The sequence below is a fragment of the Setaria viridis genome, chromosome 2, assembly GCF_005286985.2.
Source record: "Setaria viridis chromosome 2, Setaria_viridis_v4.0, whole genome shotgun sequence".
Classification (NCBI taxonomy): Eukaryota; Viridiplantae; Streptophyta; class Magnoliopsida; order Poales; family Poaceae; genus Setaria; species Setaria viridis.
In genome coordinates, this window is record NC_048264.2 from 35,410,066 (window position 1) to 35,423,800 (window position 13,735).

Genomic DNA, 13,735 nt, shown 5'->3' on the forward strand with positions numbered 1-13,735 from the left:
TGTACGTGCGATCTCCCTCAGCTACGAGCTACGTACGTGCCTCGTGCAGCGTCCTCGGCGGAGAGGATCGAAGCGCAATGGGGGCACGCGAGCTGCCGTCGTCACTGCTCGTGGCGGTGGCGTTCGCCGTGGCCACGCTGATGATGACGGTGGCCGCCGCCGTCGTCACTGCTCGTGGCGGTGGCGTTCGCCGTGGCCACGCTGATGATGACGGTGGCCGCCGCGGCGGCCGTCGCCGTGGAGGACTCGGCGACGGACAACATCCAGCCGCTGTCGACGCTGAAGATGCAGGCCGCGCGGGTCGCGATGGACTCCGGCGCCGCCATCCACGCCTCGCCCGACGTGCTCGGCCAGAACGTGAGTACACGCCGCGCACGCGCGCGCAACGTGATTGTTACCTGCTCTGAACGTGCGCGTTGACGCCTGAAAACCTAATCGTTTTCTGTTCCTCGACGGCCGGCGCAGGGGGAGGATTCCGCATGGGTGACCGTCAACTTCACGCGCCGGCGCCGTCCGCGGGCCACTGGTCGCGCTCTTCTCGCCTGCCGATTTCGGGTACACACTCATTTCAGCATCGATCACTGTTCAATGTTCATGCAATCTGATCGCGCTGTTCACGTCCGGCCAGTTCTCAGTTTGAGCGTCGGAGGCGGCGGCGCAAGCACCAATGCAGCAGCAGGGCAAGATGAGCCAGCGGCAGGGTTACCCACGGCGCCCATTAAGGTCAGTACCCAAAGGCTGAGAAAGGTTTCACATAACCTGGTTCAGTCTAATTCATCGTGAATAGGTGTCGCACTGACCTTGGTTGATTTCGTTTTTGTTGCAGTACATGTTTGCCAATATCTCGCCGAACTTCATGAGCTCCGGCAGCGGCAACATGAGCTTCCTGGTGATCAACCAGCGGTCCGACTACGCCTTCGGGCTGTTTTCCGGTGGCAAGGACAATGTGAGTTCAGTTTTAGTTTTTAGAGTACACTAAATTTGAACCCTGGTCACTGGAATGGGAACTAGGATAATCGGGAATTAGGATGATGATCCTTTTTGCAATGCTGCTGCTAAAAGCTAATTTTACTGTGATTTGCAGCCTAAACTGATCGCGGTCTCAAACAAGATCTCCTTCGCGAACCCGAAAGCTCCTGCTTTCCCACGCCTATCCCAAGGGAAAGAATGGAACGAGGTGAGCTTTATGCTACTGACTGTAGCACAAATCTTCTTTTCCTTTTTATAAGAAATGTAGCACGACTTTTGTGCACGTAAATTTATCTGTTTTTGCAATGCAGATGACTGTAACTTGGACGAGTGGGTACAACATCAATGAAGCATATCCCTTTGTGGAGTGGAGAATGAAGGGAGAGGAGAGCTCCAAACGAACACCAGCCGGCACCCTCACCTACACGCGGAGGCATCTGTGCGGTAATGGTTCAACACAACTTCCTTTTGAGAAACCATTCAATTTTTCGTTGTTGTGCAACCTGAAAGTAAGTAGACACTTGTAGCAGTAGGCACACACATTCGGATTCAAACTGATCAAGAGCTAGGTTTGATGATATTTGACTATAAATAACCGCAGGTAAACCGGCGAATGCTAAAGGATACACTACTCGAGAATGGACTTTTCGTCCACTGCATTAGTGCTGGTTGCAATTGAAGCATTAGTACCGGATCTAACGGATAGCTCCCCAGGAGCCCCGATGACCCCGTTTAGTACCAGTTGAGGGCTCCAACCGGTATTAAAAGAGGTGGCCCTATCTCCTCCACCTGGTGGCCTCACCGGCCCATCTTTATCTTCTACCCGGCCCCCTCCGCCTTATCTCTTCCCATCTCTCACGGTCTCACGGTCCTCCACCTTATCATCCCGGTCCTCTCTCTCCCACCGCCGCTCCCGCGCCGCCATCCATCTCCTCTCCGCCCTCTCCCTCTCCCCCCGGCGATGGCGGCCGGCCCCTCCCTCCCCGGAGCTCCCTCTCTCCACAGCCCCCTCCCTCTCTCCCTCTCCCGCCGGACCTCCCTCTCCCGCTGCCCCTCCCCTCCCCCCTTCACTCACCCCTCACTCGTGGCAGTGAGGAGCGGCGGCAGCGCACGGGGCTGCGGCGGCGTGCGGGTGGCGGTGGCGTGCGTGTGGATGGGGCGGCGGCAGGTGGATGCGGTGGTGACGGTGAGCCCCTCTCACTCACTCTCTCTCTCTCTCTCTCTCTCTAATCCAGGGGCTGGTGCGTGCGGCGGCGCAAGGCCAGGGTGCCCGACAGGGATGGCGGCGCCGGGGCGCGTCTCCGGCGAGGGGCCCAAGGGTGGTGGCGGGGGCAAGGGTGGTAGCGGGGCCAAGGGCGGCGACCGTAGGACGGGCGGATGGTGGCGGGAGGGCTCGGGCTCGGGCGGGGCGAGGCTCGGGACTCGGGCTCGAGCTCGGTCGGGGTGATTTCGTTTTTTTTATTTTTTTAATATCCCATTAGTACCGGTTATTTGACCCGGTACGCCCCCCTTAGTACCGAAGTAGCAATACCGGTTACACAACCGGTACTAAAGGGGATTAGGAATCGGTACTAAAAGGCTTTCCCTAGCAGTGATACAGAGACCCCGGTTTCATCCACACAGCCATCTTGAAAGACTTGTGGCCCAACAGAGAGTATGAGGAACACTAACAGAATATATACATGCGTTTACTTGGCAGTGCATCACCCTCTGCTCGTTGTAACCATACTACTACTATTGTTCTTCAGGTATTTCTACCAAATTGGGCACGACTGCCAGACGGAACCGTGGTGCGGGGCAAGTCATCGACCTTCCGTGCATCGCCTTTCCCTGGCCAGGACTCGCTCCAGCGGGTTGTGGTCTTCGGCGACATGGGTCTCGTAAGAAATTTGACCAAACTTGGGCAGACTTTGCCTCCCGTGATTACAGGGTGTAGATGACAATGCATTTTCCCTTGCCAGGGGCAACGAGATGGAACAAACGAGCTCGCCGGCTTCCAGCCCGGAGCGCAGGTGACCCACGGACCGGGTGATCAAGGACCTGCCCAACTATACGACGCCGTGTTCCACATCGGTGACCTCTCCTACGCCAACGGCTTCCTCGCGCAGTGGGACCAGTTCACCGCGCAGATCGAGCACATCGCCTCCAAGGTGCCGTACATGGTGGCATGGTTCGTTGGGTTGGGTCCTACTACAAAATTTCCAGCCACTTCATTGGTCGACCACTCTCTGAATCTCTGAAGCTAAGTGTGTAGTATCATTGTTGCACCGATGCAGTGGCAACCATGAGAGGACTTACCACGACACCGGGGGATTCTACAACGGCAACGACTCCCGCGGCGAGTGCGGGGTGTGCAGCAAAGAAAAACTACATATGCGAAGTTGACGCCAAGGAAAGGAATTACATTGAGTACACCATATTACATCAAGACATTTTCAAGTTTGCTATCGCGAGAAAGAAAATCTTAATCCAAAGTATAATATTATTCTAGTCCGCTCTATCTTATTCCTTTGCTCCATATGACAAATCGCGTATGTTAGTTGGGATCTAAGGTTGAAGCCATCTCTTCAACTGCCCGACAACAAAACATCACGACGGTCATATGATAGAATTGGATATCGCCTTCCCTACCAGTCCACCTTCCTTGAAGCCAGACAATGTCTGTAACAGCCTAAAATTCAAATACAAATAAAAACAAGCTAAAATAAATAATAAAAGTCATTCTTGGTTTTTATTGTTTTTTCTCATATTTTATGCATTAACAACCCTCCTTGAGCATTTTTAAAATGTTGTTCAGAAATAAGTAATACAATAAATCTTCAAACTTTGCTACAAAAGTTCTAAGTCGTGAAAGTAATTTCTGGTGAATTTCTTGGAATTTTTGGAGAAGGTTTAAATGGAATTACGTTTGAACTTCTGAAATCCAAATCAAATATGAAATCTTTTTTCTAAACTAAATCTCATTCTGGACAAAACCAGTTACGGCCCATCTTTTTTATTCAGACCCACCTTTGTCCTCACCATAGTCTACAATGTGGGTCTCGCGGTCCCGCTCGTCATCCTCTTACCACGCTCAGCCCGCAAGTGAGCCGCCCTCTTCTCTTCCCTTTCTTCCTCCTCTACTGCCTTGCGCAGGAATCGCGCGCACGTCATAGAAGACGACGACGCGCCATTACTCCACCCGCGCCGAACACCGCTGCATCGCTGCCGTCCAAGCCACTTGGCCGCGCCGCTAGGAGGAGGACGACGAGCTTGCCTCAGCATTCAAGACCGAGGGACAAATGCTCAGAGCAAGATGCCATGGTCGATCTGTTCACCATGTCCAGCTCACCTTTCTCATCCTCCCTCTCTGTCGGCAGAAAGAATCTCATCCTCTCCCAGCTCTTCTCTCTCTGTCGGCGAAGCAAACAGCAGCCGGCGCACCATCCTTTCTCTAATTTATCCACCGCAGGGACGAGCCAGACCCCCCCCCCCCCCCCCCCCCCCCCCCCTCCCCCCGATCTCTCCCTCTGCTCTTTTCTCCCACACGAGATGCAAAGCAGCAGCAATCCACCGCTCTCCCTCGTATCGGCAAGGCAAGTCACCAGCAGCTTCTCTCTTCTCTTTCCCAAATCGTCAAGCACTCAACCACTGAAGCTACGCAGCTAGCACTAATCCTTCCTCTCTCTGATTTTCTCACGGAGCTGCTGCAGCAAGCAATCAGCTTTCCCTTCCCTCTAATTTTTCTCCGCTGCACTCTCTTCTCCCCACCAGCGCCTCCTCCCTCTGATGTTCCCCACCAAAAAAAAACGAGTAGAGCAGCAAGCCGCTGCATTTTCTCTCCAGCACGGGTGCCAGGTGCTCGCCATGACTGCGTGCGCTCCAGGCCCCGTCCTGCTCATGTCGCTGGGGAGCGGGAGCAATGTCGTGGTGGACTGGAAGCTGCGGCTGGACGCCCCTGGGGACGGCAACCTGCTGCTGCTGCCCCTCACCTCCAGCGTGCCGCCCACCTCGTCCTCAACCCGCTCGACGAAATGCACGCATGCCGCCGTAGAGCTGGACGGCCGCTGCTACCTCTCCGTCAAGCCGTAGCTGCGAGAACGCCGACGCCCTTGCTCGCTGTGGCCGACGCCGCCGTTCTCGCCTATGACCTGCTCGATGGTACGGGTGAACGGGGAGCCACATGTTCGTCGACAACCACCAGTCCACCACCTGCAGCACACACAGCTTTGTTATGCTCTGCATCCTGCTGACGTTAAGCTAAGGTAGCTAGCCGTATTCCTTTAAAAAAATAAAACCCGAAATACATCAAATATACGTGTGAACTTTAAACATGCATAACTCACTCATTTGAACTTATTGGAACTTGGTTCCAAGTTAAGTGCTTCTTTTTTTCTAAAATTTTCTAAAATCATGCTCATCATCTCATGGTGTTTATTTGGTTGTTCGTTGCTGTTTATTTGGTTCTTTTGCATGTACTGTCCGGTTCGAGTAGACGACGAGCCGTTCGATACTGTGCCGGATGCCGAGCGAGGCTCTGACCTAATACTCGATCACTTGATCATCTTTGCTCCTATTTAAATGCCTAAGCCTGTGATTTATATGCATGCGATGATGATTTTACGAGTCCAAATGTCATTTTGTGTCGGGTAGACACGTCATACTTTAATGATATACCTACCTTGTTATTTTAAACCTCTTATACCTTGTTGTCATAAGGTTATGGGTTATTCGTTCAGTTTGGTGTTATATGCTTAGTTGACTTAGCATAGATATGCGGTTGCTTAAATAGCATTACTAGGGAGGGATGATTTGAAATATAAATATGGTTTAATTTTGAAAAGTAAAAACTCTATGGTAGACGCAGGTGATAATATGGTCGAGAGGTCATGATGATATGAGGATAAAGAAAAATGAATGATAAAATGAATGGTGGATATGACTTGGTTCTGTATGCGTCGAAATTTCGACGCCTTTAGGGATTCTCACCCGTGTCAAGGATCGGAAATTGACATCTTCTAGTCGAAGTATTATAGTACAACCACATGTGCTTAAATGGGTACAGCCTTAGCTTATTAAGTCGGTTGGCCCCGAGGTGGTGTTACCGCCTGAGTGCACGAGATGCATGTCGGTGTCGGGTAGCTAACCCGAGCAGATGTATGGAGGCGCTCCTACAGTATGTTGTGTAGCATATGTCGAGTCTGACTAATGTAACAACTCTATCATGCTCGCTTGCCGGCACATCTCGGAAATGTGTCAATTCGTGATGGCATCAAAGTGGAGCATGTCGTGTGGGTAAAGTGTACAAACTCTGCAGAGTATTAAAAACTATTCGAATAGCCGTGGTCACGGTCATGAGCAACTTGGACTGGTCGCTGGTTATAGAGTTTTGGTTTTAAAAACCTGGTATGGGCTTGTATGATATCACATGCACCGGTTCAAATACTTTGAACCGATATAGTAACGCGGTATGGGAAATGGTGGGTCATGATTGGTAATGTCAGTCTATTTTCAACATATCAAACTAATTTATAAATATGCATAAAATGATGAATTTAATTAAAAATGCAGCCTAGTGCTAGGTTCGTGCTAGTGAACATGTCAGCCATGTTCAGCCCTCCTTGATTACCTTGCATGTATAATAGGATTTTTCTATACACTCGAAGTCTTGCAAGTACAAAATTGTACTCACCCTTGTTGCTTAAATTAAAAATTTAGAGTTCGAAGGAGAATCGTCTCTGTTCAGTTCCTTGCCGAAGGATGCGGGTTGCAAGGTTCTTTCTATGACTAAGAGCAACTCCAAGAGACTGCTAATCTTACCCCCTAATACTTTTTTTTGGGGAAAAAAGAGAAAAAACAAACTCCAACAGTACACCTAAACCTTCCCCAATTTTTTAGCAACGCTAAAAAATAACCTACCACCATGTATATTTTAGCGTTCCCGTTTCTCCCCCAATCGCGATTCCCGCGCGTGAGCCCACCCGTTCCCGCGCGCGCGAGCAGATATTCCTTCCCCGTGCGGCCTCTTCCCGCGCGCGTAGCGGCGGCGGCGGGGAGAGCAGCGGGGTGAGGGGCGTCGGCCGGGTGGACGACGAGCGCTACGCGGCGGCGGCGGCCCGCGGCAGCGTCCCGGTGGACAGCGAGGGCCAGGCGGCGGCAGGTCGGGGCGGCATCCCGGTGGACGGCGAGCGTCGGGTGGCGGTACGCTCCTCTCCTCCCCTGCGCAAGAGTCCGGGTTCCAGGCGGCGGTGGCAAGCAAAAGAAGAAGGTGCGGCTGTCTCTCCGACTCGCTCGTCTCTTCGTACAGTCAGGGCTGCTGCCATCTCTGGGGTTCTAATGGTGGATGCGCTTATTTGTTTTTGCAGAAGTGGAGCAAGGGAAAGCAAAAGGAGAAGGTGAAGAACTCGGTGCTGTTCGACCAGGCCACCTACGACAAGCTGCTCTCCGAGGCGCCCAAGTACAAGCTAATCACCCCCTCCGTCCTCTCCGAGCGCCTCAGGGTAAACCCCTCATTCCAGATCTGGAGTACCATGAGTCGTGGGAACAGAACTAACTTGCATTATCTTCACTGTTCAGCGTGATCTTTGCTTATAAGTGACTGAACTGTTGTTTTGCTTCTGCTGCTGAACTTAGCAAGCAACAGATACCTAGACAGTGGTGTTCACTAGTGTTGAGCACAAGACATTCTAGCCTTGTGATCTCGAACACTACTTATGAAATTAGCAACAGAACTATATTTATATTGAACTTTTGTTAACTTACATCTATGTGTCATATCTAACTGAACTTAGAAGTAGTCTAAAACCTATCAATAAGGGATAGCTGACTGAGTCTTTGTTTTTCCTTATGCCGTTGAATTCAGCAATAGAAACTGGTGCACTATCATTCAGATAATGCATTGGTGTTATAAAGTAATTACTATGATGATATTGAGATGACTGGTGTAAGAAGGTGACTGGTGTAAACAATTTACTGCTCTTTTTTGTCTAAACTGAAGGCCATATAAGTTAAGAATATTTCATATCAACAATGAACTTACTTTATTTTATTAGATGGAACCATAATACAACTAATATATTACAATGGTGTTGTGGAACAGAGCTAACTTGCATTGCTGATATTGTTCTGCATATCTTCGCTTGGACGTGCCTGAACTCTTTGTTGCCTGTGCAGATGCAGGCACCACGGCAGGGCCAAGTAAGGCGCAGTGGAGGGATGCTTCAACGGCGTGTGGTGCTCGTCGGCGGCGACCACATCCCTCAATGGAACAGCAGCAGCAGAAATTTGGAGAGGTCCAGCAGCGACGACCTCGACCTGCCTGGTAGTGGTGACATGTGTGGTGATCTGCAAGGTCCTCCGATTGTAGCTCTTACCAGTGATGATTTGGACTCCCTATCGACGGTGCCGTACCCATCCAGCGGCGGCCCTTCTGGTGCTTTCGAACAAGCGGCCAACGGCAACCCATTTGTGAATGGTATGAATCATAAGCTCTTTAACTCAATTCCCCGTGAGATAAGATAGATTTCTTGTGCTGTGTAGTCAATTCTAAGTGGCTTTGTTTTGCCTATAGAAGGATTTTGCATTGATTGAAGATAATGTGGCAACTAACCTTAGCTTGTATTATCATATTGCTTTTCTTCAGAGCTTCAGGCAGTTCGATTCAGTACAGTAGCAACTGCTGTTATTTGTTCAGTTTTCAATTAATTGTGTGGCCACCAGCTTGGCTTTGTTTCTCAGATCTGATTAGCTCACAACCAAGTGTTCTCATTTGCTTGCTAGTTGCACTGTTGCTATTTCTATTTGTCTGAAGGGTCAGCATCTCAGCTCGGTTGAATTCATGTGAAATGTCTCTGTCCGGCAACAGTAGACTTTTTAGTCTTTGCATGCTTGCGTTGGCCTGTAGCTAGTTAGTATCTTGATCTATTCAATTCAGTGCAGTAGCTTGGCTTAGCTAAAAATTAAAGCCTGCTAATCTCATCCAGCTAACGAACTTGGCTTAGCTAAAAATTAAAGCAAGCTAACAACGACATCTCCCTCTCCGTTCCTTTGAAAAGAAACTTGGTTCTATGCTGTGAAGCAAAACTAAAGGGTACGTGGTTAAGTGGAAGTAGGAACAAGGAACAGTTTCATTGCTTCTCATAAGATGAGTTATAAATACTAAAATCAGCTGTGATCCTGACTAGTTGGCTCATATTCCCTTCACTTTAGGGACTTAGCTAGCTGACTAGTTGGCTCCTAGCATGTAGTCACCATCTTGTTGGCATGATAAAATATGCCACTTGAGCAAGTTTTTATATGTGTAGCCTCCATATACCACTTGATGTTTATTTTCTACCTACTGGGCAGGAAACGGATATTTTTCCAACATGATGATGGATGAAACCAATTTAGGGGATTCTCATTATTATAGCAACACATGTGGTGACCAACAATCCCAAGCAATTGAAGTTGGTCCAGCAGCCCCCTCCGCAAGGCCGAACCATAAGAGATCAAAGAACTTCAGTGACCACGAAGATGAGGTTTTGGTTTCAGCATGGTTGAATGTAAGCTTGGATCCGGTCGTAGGCAAAGATCAAAAAGGTGCCAAGTATTGGTCTCGTATCTGTGATTACTTCCATGAACACAAGACGTGCACCTCAAAGCGTACCATAAATTCTCTCATGCACCGGTGGGAGACCATACAAAAATGTGTGAACAAGTTTTGTGGATGTCTAGCACGAATTGAGTTAAGGCGTCAGAGTGGTAGTACAATGAAAGACAAGGTACTTACTATGCAATACCACGATTTGTTTCAACTATTTTATTTTTATATATCGTATATGAATATTTCTTGTATGGTGGTGCTTGTAGGTTGCAGAGGCATGTGCTTTGTACAAGTCTGAAGACGAACATCAGAAAGCATTCCAGTTCATGCATTGCTGGAATAAGCTGAGAACACAACCAAAATGGCTTTCTAAAATTGATGAATTGGCTGTTGGTAAAACATCTAACAAGAAGCAGAAGACAAGCTCAACTGTTGACCCGAATGCAAGTTCACCAAGTGAAATAGGACAAGGTGAGGTTCAAGGTCTAGAGGATAATGCATTGACAAGGCCGATTGGTAAGAAGAAGGCAAAACTAGCACTGCTGCAAGAGAAGAAAAAAAGTGTGACAGCAACCTTAGAAAATATGTGGGCACAGAAGAAAGAAACTGATGGGGAGAAAGAGCTAAAAAAAGAGGAGAGGTTCAACAAAGCTTTCGCTCTTGAACAAGAACGACTTGCTCTTGAACAGGATCGAGTTGCAAATGAAAAACTACTTCTTGAGTTGAGGAGCCAGGAGGTCCAATTGCAAAAAAGGAGGGATGAAGAGAGGATTATGACCATGGATCTTACCGCCATGCCAGATGAGCAAAAGAAATACTACATGTCCTTGCGCGCTGAGATCATGAGTCGACTATCTATGTCTAGTACTTAATTACTATCATGTTTGTGTTCTGTTGATTTAGGAACTCTTTACCAATTTCATACTTGTTTTATTCACTTCGAACCTATCGATGATTTAGTCTGTTTGATATTGAACTATAAAGTCATTTATAAATTTCCGTTGCTTCCTGGAAATAGGAGAGAGAATGGTCAGGGTTGAGCTGAATCTGCTGATTTCTGAGCCGAAGACTGCAATGATGTGAGGATGTGGATTGGTTATGCAGTGAAGCATAACGTTAAAGTGCTTGATGTGGCCCTGGAGGCGTACGATCAGGATTCTCTGCCTCGTTGTGTTTTCGTATGTCCCTTTCTTCAGGAGCTGAACTTGCAGTTGGGAGACACTTCTTATGGGCATGTGGGATTGGTGCATATACTATGCTGATGAACACTACAACAATTTAGAAATGGAGCATATACTATGCCGATGAACATCTACCTTAGTCTACCTTAATTTCTAAATGATGAATACTAATGCGCCAATTACAAATAAATTTATAAAGTAGCAAAAATTATTGAAAATAACAATTACTAGAGTTTAACTATAGGTAATCATTTGTAGAGGTCTGGATGATGTTGCCACAAGTGCTCGATGAGGTCATCTTGAAGCTGATTGTGAATATCTTTGTCCCTTATATTCTTGTAATTTTTAATAAACTCCTCAAGTTCAGGTGTTTCATCGTGAGAAATCTTCACCTTTTCTCCCACCCCATCATAATTTAAATCATCTTCCTCATCACGCTCATCCTCAACTATCATGTTGTGCATAACGACACAAGCCCTCATGATTTGTCTGAGGGTGGCTTCATCCCAAAATCGAGCTGGCCCCCTAACGATAGCGAAACGAGACTGTAGAACCCCAAACGCTCGTTCCACGTCCTTCCTACAAGCTTCTTGGGCAGTTGCAAAATATTTCTTCTTGTTACCTTGTGGATCAGGTATGCTCTTTACAATTGTGGCCCATGAGGGATATATGCCATCAGCAAGATAATAACCCATTGTATATTCGTTGTTATTAATGGTATAATTCACCTTTGGAGCTTGACCTTCAGCTACCCGTGCGAATAAAGAAGACCGGTGCAAAACGTTGATGTCGTTGTGGGAACCAGGCATCCCAAAAAAAGCATGCCACATCCAAAGATCTTTATCTGCAACAGCTTCAAGTATAATTGTAGGCTCATGCACATGCCCGGTATACATACCTTGCCATACTGAAGGACAATTTTTCCACCTCCAATGCATACAATCAATCGACCCGAGCATACCAGGAAAACCTCTACTCTCTCCAATGGCAAGTAATCTAGCAGTATCATCTTCATTAGGTGATCTCAAGTACTCATCTCCAAAAACCTCAATAACAGCACTGACAAACCTTCTCAGACTCTCAATAGCAGTACTCTCACCAATACGGACATAATCATCTGTAGCATCAGCTGCTACTCCATAAGTTAACATCCGAAATGCTGCAGTAATCTTTTGCAGACTAGAAAGGCCAAGTACACCGGCAGCGTTTCTTTTCTGCACGATTCATCGTGTTCCTCTACGGCATTCCATATGCGTACAAACAGTGTACGCCTCATTCGAAACCTGCATGTCAAGAGTAATGAGACACATGTATAATATAATTTTTTTTGAAAAAAATGGTTGAAATAAATCTATTGTTTACGTACCGTCGTCTGAAATAACTATGTCCGTACGTAGGATCATCTGAAAAATAATCTTGATACAACCTTTGATGCCCTGCCTGTCTGTCTCGCTGAAGTACTCGATGACCTATGATAGAACCACAATGTTTTGTTTCATCATCGGACTCATTCGCATTCACGGTCACATGAGTAACAGAGATTAAGAAATCATCATCGTCATCATCTGACGACGAATCCAACACTAGATGCATCGAAAGGCTTCGATTCATAGCAATTCCTTTTTACCTGTCTCCAATTATAGTTGGAGATCGAAGGAACTGTTTTTCCTAGGTATTGACAGCCACATAAAAACACATTACGACAGAATCCTCACATGTCAAAGCTGATCGCAACAAAAAAACAAAATGAAAATGATGCTAGGCAGTAATCATTACTTTGATCCGTGCAGTGCGCGGGGGTGGCGGCGTGAGACCTCTGGCGCACGGGCAGGTGGCGTGATAGGGTACGGAGGAGTATTTTTGATGGGCTCTGGACACGGTAAAAATCAACGGATACATTAATGCGATGACGTGGCCTCTTTTAAATTATTGGGGAGTAGTTTTTAGCGATCTGCTGTGGGCTAATATGTTTTTTGGGGAAAAATTTTTTAGCATAGCTCCCAATATCTCATTTTGGGAAGAATTTTTTGGGGAACTCTTGGAGTTGCTCTAACTCCTAGTAAATTGCCTGTGGGACGGTGAGGTACATTACTGTAGGATGGAAGTCCTATATTTCTATTTACTTTCGCTGTAGATTATATTTTAGCTCTAATCAAATCTTAATTTTGCCAACAAATTTTGTGTGCAGTTGTGATACCGGTACTGTTGTGCGTGCTTGCAGATTGATCATGGGATAAGTACAGTAAGCATAACTGGAACTTGGGTATTTGCATACCCAGGGTTCCGACAATGGCGCACCATTCGCCATCGATCTTCCGCCGTGTGGACCAATCCAACTTTGCCCCTCTCCTGCCGTTATCGTTAACATTGTTCACCGGTAGTCTTCCACTATCTATGATTGGGGTGAAAATCTATTATCTTTTCTTGAAGAAATGTTAAACCTAAGGGCAGGCCCAACGCAGTTAGCACTCAGCATTAGCCTAAGGGGGTGTTTGGATACCACCCGCGAAAGTTTAGCACCTGTCACATCGGATATTTGATACTAATTAGAAGTATTAAACATATGCTAATTACAAAACTAATTGTACAGATGGAATCTAATTCGCGAGACGAATCTATTAAGGCTAATTAGTCCATGATTTGATAATGTGGTGCTACAGTAACTATTTGCTAATGATGGATTAATTAGGCTTAATAGATTCGTCTCGCGAATTAGATTCCATCTGTGCAATTAGTTTTGTAATTAGTTCATATTTAATCCTCCTAATTAGTATCCAACATCCGATGTGATACTACTTTTAGCACCTGTTATCCGAACAGCTCTAGTACAGAAGTAGGAGACCACGTCGATAGGAAAAACTACCAATTGCCCCAGCGCAAACTAGTCTGGTACTCTGGTGTGTTATTTGCTCTGTCACAGCAGAAAGCGCGTGGCCAAGCCTCTCTCCCGCCACAACGCGCGCTCTAGCGAGTGCTTGAGCTTTTTGTCAGACGAAGCGAACGCTACCTCTGCAAGTTACTC

The 13,735-nt window shown here is 47.3% G+C and overlaps 1 protein-coding gene and 2 pseudogenes across 1 annotated transcript; 2 read left to right on the top strand and 1 right to left on the bottom strand.

The window, feature by feature from the left end:
- Positions 1–207: 207 nt before the first annotated feature.
- On the top strand, positions 208–3,354 carry LOC117844331 (probable inactive purple acid phosphatase 27; annotated as a pseudogene).
- A 1,116-nt stretch (positions 3,355–4,470) lies between these two features.
- Positions 4,471–10,547, top strand: LOC117844333 (uncharacterized). The gene is made up of 5 exons (XM_034725061.2): positions 4,471–7,216; positions 7,314–7,448; positions 8,122–8,422; positions 9,295–9,710; positions 9,799–10,547. The coding sequence occupies exons 3-5, from the start codon at positions 8,122–8,124 to the stop codon at positions 10,402–10,404; spliced, it is 1,323 nt and encodes a 440-aa protein (XP_034580952.2). The 5' UTR covers positions 4,471–7,216; positions 7,314–7,448; the 3' UTR covers positions 10,405–10,547.
- A 414-nt stretch (positions 10,548–10,961) lies between these two features.
- On the bottom strand, positions 10,962–12,306 carry LOC117844334 (uncharacterized; annotated as a pseudogene).
- Positions 12,307–13,735: the final 1,429 nt, after the last annotated feature.

What these genes read in the sequence shown, in the direction of transcription:
- LOC117844333 (XM_034725061.2), top strand. Translation starts at nt 8,122, where the DNA reads ATGCAGGCACCACGGCAGGGCCAAGTAAGGCGCAGTGGAGGGATGCTT. An exon ending in CGGCAACCCATTTGTGAATG is followed by an intron (nt 8,423 to 9,294) that starts GTATGAATCATA and finishes CCTACTGGGCAG; the next exon opens with GAAACGGATATTTTTCCAAC. An exon ending in GTAGTACAATGAAAGACAAG is followed by an intron (nt 9,711 to 9,798) that starts GTACTTACTATG and finishes TGGTGCTTGTAG; the next exon opens with GTTGCAGAGGCATGTGCTTT.